The 18454-nt window shown below is 42.1% G+C and overlaps 1 protein-coding gene across 1 annotated transcript in view; it reads right to left on the bottom strand.

The window, feature by feature from the left end:
• Positions 1–18454, bottom strand: part of CGNL1 (cingulin like 1) — a 142226-nt gene that overhangs the window by 55766 nt on the left and 68006 nt on the right. Inside the window, exon 8 of the mRNA XM_016160444.2 lies at positions 17271–17483. Within this exon, the coding sequence (XP_016015930.2) occupies positions 17271–17483 (213 nt within the window). The remainder of the gene's footprint in view (positions 1–17270; positions 17484–18454) is intronic.

Below are 18454 nucleotides of genomic sequence, written 5' to 3'. Positions count from 1 at the left end.
AAGGGCATAGACAGTAGAAGGGAGGTAGAAGAGTGGGCAGACTTAACTGAGCGGCAGCTACAACCAGACTTGGGCATAAGAATAGTTTACTTCTTCAGAAGGACCCAATGTCTGTCTTGCTTTCCAACCCGTGTGTCTCTCTTCTTCACTATTAGTTATTCACCTCCCTCTTCCTTTCCCTCCTCTACCTCCTCCCTGACCCTTTACAATGATATCGTTCCCATTTCCACAGAGATAAACAGGATCACGGGACCCTAAAGTTCAGTTTACATTTTTATGACATGTAACTTAATACGGAGGAGGTGGGGAAGCTTGACCTGGGCCACATTCCTTAGCCACATCTGTGAGAAATGAAGTTTCAGGCGTCAGCACAGTTGAGCCTAACCCTGTCCTGAAGCATCGGGAAGGTACATGATTCGACAAGGTCACCACCTTGCCTAAGTAGCCGGGGCCCTGGTCCTGACCCATCCTCACTTTTGATTCTAGTCCCCTGAGTCAGCTGCTCATGAACTCCTGAGTTCCTGGCCCTCCTGATCCTGGCCAGGTTTGCCAACTTACCTTGGCAGGCTCTTTCATTCCTCTAGAAGGAGAACACAGACTATTAGGAGAGCTCAGTGGGACTGAGGCACCAGAGATGGCAGGTGGCTAACCCCTAACAAATCATTGTTCAGGGGCTGTGCTGCTGCCACTGAAGAATATGGGGACACACTATACACGCTCCTCTAAAGAGATGCTCCAAATGTATCATGAGAGGGGAAAAATATGTGTTGTCAATATTCCAAAATATCTGTTTTCCTCTTATATGCTTATGCATTGTTCAAATTATTTTAAAGCGACTTTTTTCCTATCATTTCTTTTTACTACAGCAATTATAAAACAAAAAATTTCACACAATTATGATTTGAATGAAAACAACCTCAATAATTTGCACATATCCACTTACTTTTAACATGCAAATATAGTTGAACTTGTAAACCACTAAAAAGGATGCATCTCATTTTGTAGATGATATAACTAAGGCTGGGAGTGGTTAAATGACTACTAACAATCATTCTACTGCCCAGGGGGGGAAAATCATCTAATTTTACCCCTGAGATTGACCTGTATTTACTAATTTAAAATCCATTTCTAGGAAAATATACATTTTTTAAGAACCCACAGAATATATATCAAGATAAACCAGATCTTGGGCCATAAAAAAAAAAATTAATAAATTCGTTAAAGAAATAATAGAAATCACACAGAATATACTTTCTGTTCACAATGGAATCAAACTAGAAATAAGGAAAATCTCCAAACACTTATAAATTAAAAAACACACTTCTAAATAGTCCATGGGTCAAAAAGGAAGCCTCAAGAAAAAATTTTAAAAGAATACATTGACCTGAATGAAAATTAAAATACTACATATCAAGATTTGCGGAACATGGGTATATCAGTGCTAAGAGGGAAATTTATAACACTAAATATTTATATTAGAAAGGAGCAAAAGTCTGAATTCAATGATCTGAGCTGCCATCTCAAGAACCTGGAAAAGGAAGAGCCTTATAAATCCAAAGCAAGCAGAAGAAAGGAAATAATAAAGATAAGAGAAGAAATCAATGAAATTAAAAATGTATGAAAATAGAGAAAAAAAATCAATGAAACAAAAAGCTGATTTTTTAAAAAAAATTTTTTAAATTTTTTAATTTTCCAAAAGCTGATTATTTTAAAAAATCACTAAGATTGACAAAACTCTGACAAAACTGAATAAGAAAAGAAAATATAAAACACAAATTACCACTATCAGGAATGAAACAGGCATATCACTACAAACCCTGCAAACATCAAAAGAATAAGGGAATACTACAAACAACTCTATACACATAAATTTCACAACTTAGATAAAATGGACCAATTCTTCAGAAAGCACAAACTACCACAACTTACTCAATATGAAATAGATAATCTGAATAGTCCCATAATTATTAAGGAAATTGAATTCATAATTTAAAAACTTTCAAAATGAAATCTCCAGGCCTAGAGGTTTCACCGGAAAATTCTACCGAGCATCTAAAGAATAAACAGCAATCCTCACAATCTCTTACAGAAAATAGAAGAGTAAGAAATTTAATGAGGTCAATATTACCCTGATACCAGAACTAAAAACAGTACCTCTTCCCAAAAAACACTACAGACTAATATCACTCATAAATATAAACACAAAAATCCTTAACAAAATATTAGTGAGTAGAATTCAGCAATATATGGAAAGAATTATATACCATAACCAAATAGAGTTTATTTCATGGATTCAAGAGGTGGTTCAATATTTGAAAATCAGAAGAAAAATCACATGATCATATCGATATGCAGAAAAAGTATTCAATGAAATCTAACACCCATTGATGATTTTTTTAAAAAAATCCCATAAAACTATAATTAGAGGGGAACATCTTCAACTTAATACAACAAAAAACCCACAACGCTACATTTAATGGTAAAATAATGCTTTCCCTTATGATCAGGAATAAGCACTCTTAGTCAATGAAGTACTGGAAGTTCTAGCCAGCAAAATAAGGCAGGAAAAACAGCAAAAGTCATATAGATCAAAAAGAAATAAATAAAACTATCCTACTTTGCAGATGAGGTAGTTGACTATGTAGAGAATCCCAAGGGATCTACAAAAATAATTTTTTTAGAGCTAATAACATATTATATTGGCTTATCTGATAACGTCTAGATACAAACAGAAGGCTTTTAAAGTTCTGTTCATCAAGGAATGATTTGGAAGGAATAAAAGAAAACCTCTAAAGACATATTAAAGAAAGTTGTTTTCAAGAGGGGAGGGAGATGGCCCCAAGCCAACTGGTAGGAGCAACAAGGTCCCACAGAGTACACAAGTTCACAGATGGATCAGTGGGAACCAAGAGTGTGTCCATATCCTCTTTAAAAGGCTATATAAATTCTCAGCTAGCGTATATATATTTTTTTAAATGAATATTAGTTTTATTCTCAAGGATGAGCCCTGAGTCATTTACATTATTCCTTCGATGTCCTTCCAATGGCATCTCTTCCAACTCCCACCCAAAGACCAGAAGATTCTTATTGAACTGCGGTCCTATTTTCCACAGACAAATAAACAACACTTGTAACTCTTTTAAGAATTAAATTCAATGCATATTTTCATACCCATGCTCAATACTATCGACAGAGAATCTCTAAAAAGAATACCCATTTTAGGTGACAAAAGGTACATCTATCATCTTCTAGTATCTCACACTTCACATTTTATTTAAAAAGTCACTTATTTAGTAACCATGTATTTTTAATATTGTAACAACACCAGCACTGGCTGCTCTTTATCTAGGATAACTGCAGGCCAAACCCCCTCGAGCAGATACCTCACGTGGCATACATACACAGAGCTCGTGGCTTATCTTCCATCTCTACTGTCTCCCTCTTACATCTCTTAGGGCCATCTTTTCTCCTTTTACCCTCTAGATCTTTGGCTCAAACTTCTGACTCCTCTGCCTTCTGATGCTCCAGTTTCCCCACTTCCTATCTACACCACCTCCCACCCTCATCTTCCCCTTCACATTTTTCCTCATCCTACCTCACCATGCCTACCACACTTCCAGCTGCTATTGTCCTCCGTGACTGTTTAAAATGCTGATTTTTCTCTGTGCCTGAGCATTGGTCCCAGTCTCCAGCCCTCTCCTTTCGAGCTCCTGTCCTTCTTCTTCCACCCCTCCTTTTTTCTGGCTTGCTCCATGTTGCAGTCCTGTCCTCCACACACTCCCATCTTGAGCCAGGTGCCTTTCCCAAAAGCACATGTATATTTACAGAGCATGTATTTCTTGCCTGAGTTAAAGTGACAGCCAGTGTACTAGAAAAAGCACTGACCAGAAACCCAAAACCTTTATGCTAGAACTATCCTAACTATCTCTAACTTGGTTAGAGGGCTGGAGGACTGATGGGGCAGCTAGACTTTGACAGCAGCTCTTGACAGGGACATAACTGCATAGCTACGTCAGAGAGCAAGAGCTCCTAGCACATCTTCAACTAAGTCGCCCACTAATAAGTAAGCATCTACCTTTGGACCACCTTCATTAGTAGTTCAGGCTCACTCCACAGGTAATCAGAACTGTTCATCTTTCTTTCTTTGTTTCTCTGAGGCTGGTTTCATTTCAGGGAAAGGAAAGAGCAAATTTAATAGCAAGAGGGCCCCTCCCATTCAAGTGCTTTCTAGAAGCAGCAGGGCTGTTGACTGTACTGTTGAATTTCAAATCTGCTTAACCTTCTCTTAGCACCGGAGGTGAAAGATTCAGAACTGCTCAAGAAAAAGGGCTATGGATTTAAAATAGAGTGGGGTGAGGGGAGCCTCTTCACCTGTCATACCCGCCAAACCCAAAAGCCATTCTACTGCCTCTCCTAGAGGGCTTCTCCATCAATGTGGCTTTTGTTCTCTGACCACAACAAGCAGCTGCCCATAAAGCCAGTGCCCCTGACCTGTGTGACATTGTTGTCTCATGAAAACTATGAATACGGTGAGCAAACAGTTCTCCACTGCTAGATGCAAACAGCACCAGATGTCTAAGAATGTCAACTGTAAATTCGGAGACAGAATTAACCTCTCAATAAGAAGTTATTTCTGCGTCATATTTTCCTATTAGTTAAATGCCAGGCAAAGCTTGACTAATTTCTACCAGAGTTTTGTCAAGGTCAACTTTAGTGGCTGCAGAGGTATAGTAAATTATTAACCCCAGCTTTCTACTGGGCCCGAATCGGCCAGAGTTCACCGCCTGCCAGCCACGTTTTCTCCCTAGTTCAGCAGCAAGTTCACGGTACACAGCACAAGCGTCTGCTTCTGCCTTGAAGGGTTGCTAAGGCAAACGCAGGAAATGGCAATGAGTTGGGGCTGCAAGGGAAACTGTTCACAACAGGATGGGTATAAGGAAGCCCAGCAGGCAGGGTAGGTGCCTGGCATCCTGAGGTCTCAGAAACCAAATATCAAAGAAGCAGTGAGAATCTTCTCAGGCAAGGTCACAGGCTTAGAGACATGGAAGGAAAATGTATGACCAAGCAGAGAGGACCCTGTGGGCTTCGCCTGTGCTGAATTCAGGTTCAGGGTCATATGTAGAAACCCAACTGGCTCAAAAGATTTCTCCATATGGACACTACAGAACAAGGCCACTGCCTATTTTCCAGAGCTTTATTAATGCCTTGGCTCTTGCTCCAAAGCCATGAATTACTCAGTGTTTTCCAACTAAATCTGCAGGCAGCTAAGTCTTTCCTGTGTTGTCATCTAGCCAACACTTTGCCTGGTACAGGACAGACATCTTCAGGCTCTTGGACAATTTAGAGATGGAAAAGACAAAGTTGTCACATCCTCCTATGCCACATCTGCCCAAATACTTTCAGATTCATCTCTAATGCCGCCTCCCCAGTCTTCTTCCAAAAACTCTTTGAAGCACATCCAGACCTTTTTTCTAACTATAAGTGGACTCAGAGTTTCCTAAATCCAGACACAGCCAGTATTTCCTCTCTCTGGACCACACACTTGAGAACATGTGCAGAAATTTAAAAAATAAAGCAAAAAGAAAGAAAAAGGAGTGTTAGAAGAAGAAATATGTGCGCTTGGCCATATTCTCTCCTTTGTCTGTAAGTCCCCAAGGATAAGGCCAATCCATGACTTTGGAATTTCCTAGAAAAGGAATAAACCTCTCTCTTAGACCCAATCCCACCGAACTCCTATTCATCGCTGACAAAACATTACTTTATTCATTACTGTAAAAACTGCTGCAATCAGCCTGTGGAACAAACACTTGGCCCTTTATTTTCTCTTTCATGAAACCTACCTAATAATGCTGGCTCAAATGAGTTTCATTCCCTAGTGGTCACTAGGGCAGGAGGAGTTTTCCACTATATCTGCCTCTGACTTATTCCTACATGCATTTCCAGAATCCTAACATGTCGTCATTACGAACACGACTTGATCTGCAGCTCAACACTCACTAAACCACATCTGATCACTGCAGAGCTATCTACTACTCTAATGGTTTTTATCACAATCCATCAGCCACCGGCAATGTGCCTAAATCCACATATCATCAGGTCAGTACCTCAAATGTAGAAAACACTCAAAGATATCTGTCAAATGAATAAGTACATGACCAGATGAACAAATCTATTAACTATAGGGTAAGACTATGAAGTGTACAAAAATGAACAGGAAAATGGCTACTATTAATGTCTCAGAAGAGAACAATCCAAAACGTCTCATGCTCTGGGTTATGATGTTCCCTCTGTCTGGAATGTCCTTTCCCACTCCTAGATCACCTTGTTAACTCTTCCAGCTCCCAACACTCAATCCAGGCCTCACTCCTCCTTAGGACTTTTTCTTGAATAGCCTATATGGAGTAAAGTCATCCCTTTTCGTATTTCTGCTTGATGTGCTATATAAAAGCCTCTCCAAGCCTGGATGCCATCACTCAGCAAGCCAAATCAGCAGCATAGACGTTCTTGTCCTGGGACTAGGCAGTGGGACAGCAGAAACCAACTTGTCCATCTCTGTACCCCAAACTTCACACAACACTCCATGTGATGAGTGAATAAACAACTACTATAGGCAAAGCAAAACAATAAATGCTACAGGAGGGGCAAATGGTTCTGGGAATCTCAGGGAGAAAGGACAACAGCTGCTGGACCACCCGAAGAAGAAGGCATCTGAGCTCAGCCCTGAAGGACAGGCAGGATTTTAACTGGCAGAGACCAAGGCACAGGGGATGGTGAAGGACATTAGAGCTAGACATCTAATATGAGCAAAGAGACAGAGGAAAGAAGGCACAGGGACTGCCCAGGGGACATAGGGAGAAGTCCAGGAGAACACAGGAGAGCAAGCCAGAAGGACAGACTGAGGCTAGAATATGTACCACCCTGGGAGGCAGACACTGTTCGCGTTATTTTACTAAGGAGAAAAGAGAATTCTGGGATCACAGAGTGGCTTGTCAAAAGTATTCAGTTATTCAGTCTGTGCTAACCAACTATGTTTTAGGCCACACAGCAGGCATTTGTGTAAGACAAAAAGAATATATATATATATATATATATATATATATATATATATATATATATATTCACACACATACACACACACAAATATATACACAAACTTGTACATACAGATCCCAGTTTCAAAGAGCAACATTTGGGGGATCGATGGCGGAGGGATTGTCCTGTGCATTGTAGGATGTTTAACAGCATCCTTGGTCTCCACCTACTAGATGCCATCCCTCTCCTCCAGTTGTGACAATCTGAAATGTCTCCAGATGCTGCCAAATGTCTCCCAGGGTAAGTGGGTAGAATCATTCCCAGCTGAGAACCAGCGACACAGATTATCTGCCAAAGAACATGTGAAGGGGTTGCCATGATTGAAAGGAGGAGAGAGAATTGGGGGATCCAAAAAGGATCTTCCTGCCAGTAAGCAGTGAAAACAGGCTCACAATTTCTGACGGCAAGCCTCTACTCTGGTCGGCTGTACCACACAGAATTCCGGATTAGAGGGGACTGCAAAGCAAAGGCCCAGTGTAGCAAACATGGGGGGACAGGGCACACATTTCTGTGTAGGGAAGCAAGGGGGAAGCTTCAATGTCCTTTATGACCTAGCCTTGGAAGTCGCACTCCACCACTTCCTATAGTTACAGTCCTATTCTTCACAGGAAGGAACTACAAAGGAGAAGAGTACCAGGAAGCGTGAGTCACAGGGGCCATCTCAGAGGCTGGCTTCTATAAGGGCCTTATCCATCCTGATTGTGCTTTGACACTGTAGATACTTCTGCTTCTCATCTAATGGAGTTAGAGCTTACGACATGTTCCATTTTCTGCTTAAAGTGATAAAATAATAGAGCCAAAATTTTCCGCCAGGTAGGAATCTACTTAATGATCTTGGCAAGTCTTCTTTAGAAAAAATATTCATCAGGCAAAGATTAGAGGGTCAGAGAGAAAATAGAGGATCAGAGAAAATACAACACAGACTGAGTAGGATTTCTGATAATAAAAATTAAAGCATTCTTCGTTTCAGATGTTAAGAATTCAACTATTTGCAATATTATAGAGGTTGTAATCGTCCTTAGCTGTTTAAAATAGCCTCTCTCATTACACTGCCCAGTTCCGTGGGTTGAGTATTTCCATACCTGGAAATGCATCTGATTACTGGCCCTCAGTTAGTGGCTGCCACTCCTGCCTAGCCCACACTTTCGGACTCTGGATGGTGTCCACAGATGGTTCAGAGATCTCAGAACATTCATTCCATTTGGGGAGATACGCAAGCACCCTCATTCAGTAATTCTCTCTACTTCTATAAATGTTTAAAGGTATTTCCAGCACTAAGACTTATTGACAAGAAACAAATGGAAACTTTTCCTCCTACAGGCCTCACCACCAACATACCAAACTTTTCCCTTCATCCAGGATCCCTATCCACCCTCATCCACTGGCTCACAGACACAGTTTACAAATTCAGGCAACTGGCACCTAGCAAAGAGCAAACCCTCGCAAACCAAATGGGGCCTTCCATGACCTGGCTCTCTTCCCTTCTGCCCTTCAGAGAGGGGGCAATTCATAACCCCTTTAAAAATGGAACTGCATTACTGAAGAGACCTCAAGAGCTTGAGCCTCCTTCTTGAGTGACAGCATGAACAAAACATTCCAGGGCATTCCACCTTACTCGTAAAGATCCGAACAGACTCTTTCCCAGAGAAGGAATCTACTCATGCCACACACACACACGCACACACACACACACGCGCGCGCGCGCACACACACACACACACACACACTGTTGAGAAGTCTTTCATGACACCTCTTGCTCTTAGAAAAAAGAACAAAATCCTTAGGACCTTAGGGTGCACACAGGCCCGCACACGCTGGTCCCTACTTTCCTCTCTATTTCATCTCACACCAGACTTTCCATCATCCTTCACAGCCCAGCCTCACTGGCCTCCATGTAACCTGTTGAATTAACAAGCTCCCCATGAGGTTTTATTTAAACCTAGTAATTCCTGTTCATCCTTCAGACTTCCATCCTCATTTTCCTGAAGGAAGTTTCCCATCCCTCCTATTTCAAAGGGTTTATCATAGCTGAATGACACATTTATACAGATGATTAACTGAATAATGTCTCTCTCTCCTCTTTTGTCCATTTATTTCTACAACCCAGCACAGTGTCTGGCAAAAATGAAATGCTCAATAGATATTTGCTTAATTAATTAATGACTATGAATGAACTAGTTCTTAATAGAGATTCCGAAACTCTGTATCAAGAATTCATTCCCAACAATTGAGACAGAAACTGACTATTTAATGTCAGATCTCCTGAGTTATTTAAACCTCATCCGCTTGTCATTCCCCATTACAGGGGCAAAGTGGGCACTCGCTCTCTTCCCTCCTCCCAGTGGCCTTGGAGCCTGTGTCCGGCGAGGCACAGACAGCATGAGTCTGAGACCAGGCCGTTCTGTTGCTCTTCTTAAGGCCAGGGCAAGGGTTTTAACTTCCTTCTCCACCCAGTTAAGTTACAACACTTTCTCTTCACACTGCATGTGAATTTGCTGTGATTTTCTGAATCATCTGAGAGCCCTGTTTCCACCACCTCTCACACTGGCGCTTCAGGAAAATGCCCTCCTGCTTAACTGCACTTTTGAGGCTTCAAGGTATCGTCATTAAAACCTGTCGAATGTCCTGCCTATCCCTGTGGGAGGAATCTTCCTAATGGGAATTCGCCATCAGTTCTCCCTCCTTCACTGCGATGCTCTCCACAAAACAGCAGCAGCTAAGTCTGCTCACCTAAAGCCATGACAGCAGACCCAAAAGGACAGCTCCTTCAATGCCGCCACCAGCCTAACCAGGAAAGGTAGAGGCCCGCCTCATACATATTTCCTCTATGAGATCCTATCCTCCAGAAATCTTAACTATAACTGAAATCTAACTAATTTTTTAAATAAATGGAACCTATTTAATGCGTCTCCCATGTCGACATTCTTTTTTTGTCTTGCTTTTAGACCATTTAAACTTTCTAGCAATTCTACTTGTTAACTCTGAGTTTACCAAAAGGAGTTGGGTAGAAAGGTACGATACTGTGCACAATTTTTGGAGAGGTCCAGAGAAAAGGAAGTATCTTTGTCATTTCTAATTCTACATATTTGGGATGAAAAAGCCACTTAGGGTGTCAAGCTACAGAACTGATGTGCTATTTCTCTCCCGAATTTTGCCGTCTAAGCCTTTCCTGAGCTCCTACACTGCACATGCCTCAACCACAGCACCTGTAACTTTATCATAATTTGGTTGGCATGTCTTTCTTCCCATAAGACTGTAAAAGATCCTCAAAGCTGGAGACCACAGTCGAATGTTTGATGAAAAATAAATGGGCATGTCTGAACTCTTACTCTGTCTTCTACAACTCACAGCAAGTGGCCAAGGCAACCCGGTTAAATCACCAAAGCTGAAGTACAGGGATGTCCTGTTTACTTTCACGCAGGCCCTCTAACAGGCTGATATCAGGACCCAGGCCCCTGGAATCAGAGTCACAGCAGGGAGCGGGCTTATCTAGGGCTTGGATGGAGGGTTCAAAAGAAACATCCTAGGATATCACACGGGCCTCTTACTTAGCTACTTTTAAATCTATACAAAATGCAGAAAAGTGATGCAATGATTAAAAACCGGAATCATTAAGAGAGTCATTTCTGGGGAGAAAAAACTAGAGAGAGAAAAAATAAAAGGAATGAGACCTTTTTTAACCTCGAATCTTTCCCATTTTACTTTTGCCAATGAATAGTGCTATGCCATTCTGGGCCCAAGAGTGTCTGCAGAGTAGAGATATTTTCCTTTACCTGGGGACCTGACTTCAAACCCTGCTGCTTCTCCCCCTTGCAGCAGTTGCCATTCAGAGCAAGTTGATTATCTGAAGTTAAAAGGCTGAGGAAATAAGAATTTCTTTACAGTTTCCCTCGCTAACCTGGTTCTCTTAGAAGAGACAAAAATGAGATTTTCCACCGAATTAGCCCTGTCTTAAGGGAGGTAATTCCATTGATCCTGAGATTAGCACTGGTTTTACCACCTGACCCTCTGTTGACCTAATGCTTTGAAAGAAACCATTCACAGACTGGCAGGAAAGAGGGAAGGAAAATTCCACAAGTGATATGAGAAAGGAACACCCAAGCACTTATTCGTCTTTATAAGACTGAATGACATTTCCAAATTGTTTGGTGAAACACAAATATACAACCATAATTTGAATAGTTTTGGAGGGAAAAAATGTTTCGACATTATTTAATTTGAATAAAATTCCTATAAGAGTTATAGACTGTCAGACACGGGTATAGTGTTGGAATTTACACTGTGAGAAGCACAACAAGATAAAAGTGCAGAGACTCGGTATGTAAATGTATAATGCACAAACAGGCTGCTTTTAGAAGTTTCTCAAATATATCATTAATTAAGCCAAATATAATGCTCTTCCCCTTGCTTTCTTGCTACTGGACTCGTCTGCTTCTCTTCAGGTCTCTGCATCTGTGTCCTACTCTTTTTTCCTATGATTCTAAGTCCCTGTTTTCTTCTCTTTGCCCCATCAAAGTCCCCCCAGCGGTGTCTCCCCACCCTCGTGGACTCGCTCACCACCCTACCAATGACAGGGCCAGCCTGCCTCTCACTAGCCACCTTTCGCCAGAGGCTCCACTGGAACTTCCCATTCCCAGCAAGGCCTCCCTCCAGTCACAAAGGTGCAACACCTTGGGGCGCCCTGGACTCAGCTTGTCTCTCCTTCCTCCCTCACCCCAGGCACCGAGCGCCCTGTGGGGTTTCTCGAGCCAGTCCTGCCTCTCCCCAGCCCCTGCCTGGTCCCGTGCCTTATTTCTGACCATTCTTCAAACTTCTGACTTCTACCTCCAGGTCACACCACTGCAAAGTCATGTCCCTATTAGGTCCCTAATAGAAAAACGTCAAGTGCTCCCTCGCCAGTTACAAACCGCTCATCTGATGCAGGATTATGGTATTTAAACCATCTTCATGATCTCACTCCACTTCATATTTTCTATCTTAAATCTTCATGGGTTAAAAAAAAAAAAAAAACTTTTTATTATTAAAAAAATTCAAACATTAGGAAAAGTAGAAAGTATGGTATAACTAATTCCTACTTATTCAGCACTCAATTTTAACACTTTAACACTCAGCACGTGGCTAATCTTGTTTCATCCATACCCACAATCACTTTCTCTGTCAAGTGCATTATTTTAAAGCAAATTCCAGATAGCCTATCATTTTGCCCATAAATCCCTTAGTAAGTTTCTTTAAAAGATAAAGACTCTTTAAATAATACTATCGCCTCTAAAAAATTTTTCATTATTTCTTAATATCATTAAATATAGAGACAGTGTTTAAATGTTCCCAGCAATCTCAAATATTTATTTACAGTTGGTATGAATTGGGACCCAAACATGTACATGCTTTGGATCTGGGTCCCGGCCTCTTGAAAGTCTCTTTTAATCTGTAACTACCTTAATGTCTATGGTTCCACAAGACTCCAGCCCAAACGCACATCTCACTTTCCCACCTACAAGGCATTGCTCATTGCCCATACCCCAAACGTCCTCGGCCTCCATGCTCACCTGTCCAAACACCACTCACCGTTTCCCAGCTCGACCTAAACATGTCCCCTCCGTGAAACCCTTCCTGTTTGCCATCTCCTATAGACTTTTTTTCCACCTTACTTGGGGCCTTTGTTCTTTCCTACTCTGTGATCAGCTTGAACATTATTGATCTCCTTTTCAATCTTCTGGAAAGTAGATTTATCTGATTTATCGCCACAACGCTCACGTAACTTGGCACAATGCCTTGCACTTGGCACTTGTTCAGTAAGTAAATTTGTAAATGCTGTATCTCATGCATCTTCATCCTCTCTCCTCTTCTCTTCTCTGTCATTCATTCGCTGAAGAGATACTTATTGCTTAAGTGCTCTATGTTGGGCACTCTGAAAGTGTCCAATGGTCCAGAAAGGATACCACCCAAAACAAACACCAAGCGGCTCTTTTATCATCCCCCAAATACCTGCAGCTTTTAGATGCAAAAGTAGTCTTTCCAGGATCAACGTTAACATTATGATATTGCTCCCAACAGACAAGATTTGTTCATTTTCATGAGATACAATTTTAATTCATAAATGAGACCCAAAACAGTCTAATGCCTGTCCTTGGAATTTTCGGGACTCAAAGGGCATCTCCCCTTTGGTCTATTCATTTCTCTAATCCATGAATATTTACGGAACACCCGTGAATCGCCACACACACTGGAGATGTCTAGTGGAAAAACTATGCTGGTCCTCAGCCTGACAGGGAAGAGAAAACCAAGAACAAAATTTTCAGTAATACCAGGTCCCTGGAAACTGTAAGGTCCTCGAGGGAGCCAAGGAAGCTCCTGGAGAAGACGGAACTTGAGCGAAGCCTCCTCTCTGAGAAATTTGAAAACAAAAGAGTCTGTGCTTCTCTTTTGCACAAGAGTTGGAGAAAGAAAAGGGTAGAGAAGAAAAAGACAAGCAACAGCTATGGACGGTCATCACTCTATTCCCAGGCGGTAGTCATGCACATCCCCATCGACGTCCAGTTCTGCATGCGGATTCCAGCCACTGCCACAAACCCAAGGAGAAAGAGATACTGTTTAAAACTGGAAAAAAAGTATAAATGGATGTAACAAAGAAAAAACATGTTATAAAATAAGGTGTTACAGAGAGAATCCGCTTTGTAGCAGACTATGAAGATCCATTTCTCTGCCCTGCCACAGCTCACTCTGTTGCACGAGGAAGCCCCACACAGCCGAGGCGCTCACAAACTCTCTGTTGAGCAACCGATCTATTCCTTAAAAAGCGAGGCTATTTGGGACTACAAAAACTACTTTACGAAGTATCTGTTTGGAATACCTGTAAAATGTTCTTAATATACTTTGACAGATTTCACCAAATGTTCTAGTAATTTAAAACTGTTAGTGCTCAAGCTCAGACCAGGATGAAATATTTGTTATTTGACCATGATAAAAAAGCACTTTAGGGGTTTTTGGCCCTGGGGCAGCGGAAAAAATTAGAAAAATTGATGACAGGAGTTTGGGCTGCCTAAGACTTAGCAAGGAAATAAACTTTGTAATGCAATGCAGTTCCTTCATGAAATGTCAACTTTTAGTCACAGTGTTGGGTGGGTCCTTCCTCGGGGCAGGAAAAGGATAAAGGCTAATGTACGGATTTAGGAAACACTCTTTACCAAGTTAAAAAATTATATTTAATTCACTCTCTTCCAAGTAGTTAATAGAATAATCTTTAAATTCTATTATATAATATCCCCATGTAAATAATATAACAAAAAGGAGGCATCTGTCTACTAAATTGACATAATTTTTTCCGTTAAATATGCTTCCGCTACATTTGTTCGGTAACCACCTTCAGAAGCAAAAGCTAAAGTGTAAAAACACAATTATGATCTTCTTTAAGAAACTATAGGAAAGCTCAAAAGCAGGACACAGAGATCCAAACAGTAACAGTAGAGTTCCTAAAAGACCCCCAATTCATCGTCAGGGAAAATCCAACAGGAATCACATAATAGGGCCGGACAACCCAGTTAAGAGGAGAACTTGTCCTCCATTTACTTTCACTCATTAGACATTGCGCAATGTGACTGACTTTGTGCCAGGCACTGTGCTAAGCTCAAGGGACAAAGATCGCACACTGCCAACCTGCAGATGGGCTGTTCTTGGTCTATGTGATTTTTTTTTTTTTTTTTAATTTAAAGCACTGCTTACAAGTCAGGAGATCTCACACCAACATCCAGATATCTGGCTCCTCTCTCTAAAAATTGAAAGATCTAGCAACATGGGCCCAGCATTCCTGCACTGGCAACTCTGAGCTAAAGCAGAGAGACAAATGACCTTACACAAAGGACACACTTTCCAGCTTGTTACTGTGCCCACCATGCCCTACTGTCACCCCAACAACATACCCAGAGCTTCACTCATTTATGTCCTTATCTGGGTCCTGAGGTATTTGAGTTTGCCACTCCCAGTCTAGGGGGGGAAAAGGGTAGGGTTAAAAATGGCCCCTGTGCTTAAAAAGCTCAGAGTCTAATGGAGCCCTCAGACATGATGATAAATTACAATACAGTATGATATGAACTAATCATTCCTGATAGAGGAATAACCAGGGTTCGCCAGAAACTCTAAGGAAAGTGGGCTGATTCCATCAAGGAGAGTGGGGGTATCTTGGGCACCTCCAAAGAAGGGAGGACATGTGGGGAAGGCCCTGAAAGATGAGAAGAGGTTGGTCAGGCAGAAAAGTGGAAGGAAGTCACTCCTCATATGCAAAGAGGTGAGAGAACTAAAATAATATGGAGTTTTCTGGAGACAAGGTTTGGAAGAGAAGGACTTCTATTGCCTCCCATGCTAATCATTTAGAACTTAAGTCTAGGGAAACAGGAAGCCAAGCAAGTTGTTTAAACAACAACAAAAGATGCTGGGAGCAGCATAGACTGTGATCGAGGGCAAAGAGCCTGGCTGGAACGCACTTCCTTGGATGTTAAGGTGAATTTCTTTGCGTTAGCTTCCTGGTGCTCAGAAACCCTACATTCTCTACCGGTGATATATGCCTTGGCTAACTCACCTGTTACTTCCTTCACAGACTGATGTGGGTCAATGCAGTTTCTCTTTCTTAAAATGACATAACAAAAGTACTGTAAACTAACATACAATATTGACCTTCAAAAGGGTCAAAATGCAATAGCCTACGCCTCTATAGATTATCTCGACTTCTATAATTCTATAACAAAGATACCTTCTTTCACCTACCATGTTTCCCTTCCCCACTTAGAATACCTGTGATGGTAGAGAACAAAATATTCTATATCTCGTGTGTGATACAAGTTTAATTTTCCTTAGAGTCAAATCACTGTAAACATGCCTGAACACCATCCTCCGCTACCGCCAATGAATATAGCATGTTAACTCGAGCTTCGATGCAATGTCTGGAGGTGATACAGACATGATGGGCTCAAAGGAGAATCATTTTACTCATCAACCACTTGGCATGTCTCCCATGAAGCAACGGCACATAAAGGCCAGCAGCAAGGACACTGAGCTGTTGCACGGGAGGGAAATGAGGTGGAAAAAACATCCGTCCCCTCAAAGCACTGAAAATTCAACCAGTTTTGCTTTACTCCCTCAAACTAAACTATATCTCAAAAAAAGCTAACATCGGCAAATCAAGAGAGACTTAAAAAAAAAAAAAAAAACTGTCTCAGTTATAATAACCCCAAACTGGCTATTTCCTAGACTTTTTATTGTTATAACAAACAAACCCATCTTTCACTTCCTGTCATTTGTAATTACTGTGCCATAATTGAAAATCAGTGAATCACTATGGAGCTTAGTAAAGGGAGGGCCTACTAGCTCTGAGCTGTCACTGTAATCATCACAGGATAAACAAACAATATCAAGAGTTCTTTACTCGTCATCTTTGACCTATACATTGCAGAGACTAAAAAAATTATACTCTGTAATTCCCCTCTATCCCTAAAGATGGCATGATATTTCAAAGCATTTTTCCCTTCAAAACTGCTTTTCTCTTCTTCAACAGCCAACATGAGCCCTGCACCAAAAGACTTCAACATAATTTAGAAACTATTTGTAGGAGCCAAGAATTCAATTAAGAGAAAAATTATCTTGCAAGGGTTTGGGCAATTCAGCCAATTAACCCTCTCGTAACTTTGCTGAGAAAAGAACCTAGATTGTCTAACAAAAGGCTTTACAAGTTAGAAGGAATAGGCTAGGGCGGGGTGAAAGATTCCAGAAATCTGGGTCCTGTCTGCACTCCTGTCCCTTTAGCAAAGCCACATGATGCCCCAGGCCTCAGACCTGTAGGAACGCCTATAGCGGTCCAGATCTCTGCTCCACAGGCAACTGCAGAACTTCTAGAGTCCACTCGTGGGTAACTCCCACCTTGTGTAACAGCACTTAAACAATGTCCTTAAAAACCTTAAGTTTACAGACTTAAAACAGCCAACAGCGGCGCGGTCGAGCGTAGTGTCTGTGAGCAGGCCCCATTTCCACGATCCGATGAAACTGATTTTCACTCCTTAATGAACAGGAAGGAAGACAACTGGCACTGGTGGGGGAGAGGCGGTCCCGTGCTGTCACCTGTTCCCAAGCTAGCGTCTCTTGCCCCATCCCAACTCCCGCTATGGTTGGACTGACCAGCTGGGTCAACTCACCTTGGTAGCTTCCTCCACGCTCTCCCGCAGGGCCTGCAGCTCGGCGTCATACTGCTCCTTCAGCTTCTCCATCTCCTGGTCATGACTGGACACCTCTTCTTTCAGGGCTCCCTTCAGGGCAGTGAGTTCACGCTCCCGCTTCCTCAAAAGGTCTTCCTGCTCCTCCTTGGCGATAAGCAGATCTTGAAGGTCCTGTTTTGCCTGTAAGAGTTCCTAAAGGAAAGAAACAGGACCAGGGGGGTGGAGATGAACCATCTTTGCCAAGCGGCCCTGCTCTCCCCTCCAGTTCGGCCACCCAGATGAGCGGCCATACTGTCGCCGCCGGCCCTCCTCCGCCCGCCACTTCCTCACACTACACATCAGTTTAGACCGTCTCTTTCTCTCTCTTTTCACTCCTCAGAGGCCATCATTCCCCTAGATTTGACTATCTTAGCTTTTCTGAGATTTGACGGGGGAAAGGGTAAGTGATTTAATTTTCATTGCTTTGAGGGGACATGTCTGTCTCTTCCACCTCATTTCATTTCCGTGCAGTGGCCCGTGGCCCTTGCCGTTGGCCTTTATGTCCTGTTGCTTCATGGGGGACATGCCGACTTGCTGTCCTCACTTACTTCACACACCCCTGGAACCCTTAATCCATGATGCTAGTGGTGGGGCTGACCCTGCCCCACTCTCCTTCTACTTGAGCAGGGCAAAATAGTCGCATTTCCTCCTCAGCTGCTAAGAGTTCATCAGGAAAGTCACAAAACTGGGGCAACGAGTTCCACAGCAAATCGCATTACCTAAACCCAAGTGTGTTCTGCCAAAAGCTCAACCGGAATTCCTTTCACTTTGCCATCCTTGTCCTAGACCTCCTCCAGCTCACAACCCACCCTCTCCTGCAGACACCCTTACTTCGCCCTCAGCCAGGACTTGGGCACGACAGCCTCAGCTTCCTCCCACCCCAGTTCTTCCTGAACTTCAGGCCTTCTACCCAACAGGAAGCCACTTTGCGATGAGCTGTCTGTCCCTAGCCAGCCTGCTCCAAGTCTTTGCTCTATCAGTTATCTCTTTTTTTCCATGTCATTTTGTTCTTTGGTTTCCTTGCGTCCATGAGATTTAAGAATCCTCTAAGTCAAGGTTAAAAAAAAAAAGAAGAAGAAGAAAGAAGGATTACCACCAAACTTTTTAAAAGTATAATTTCTACT

The sequence above is a fragment of the Rousettus aegyptiacus genome, unplaced genomic scaffold (genome assembly GCF_014176215.1).
Source record: "Rousettus aegyptiacus isolate mRouAeg1 unplaced genomic scaffold, mRouAeg1.p scaffold_m13_p_3, whole genome shotgun sequence".
NCBI lineage: Eukaryota > Metazoa > Chordata > Mammalia > Chiroptera > Pteropodidae > Rousettus > Rousettus aegyptiacus.
Note: the sequence above shows the minus strand (reverse complement) of the source record. Positions and strands in the feature narration are given on the sequence as shown.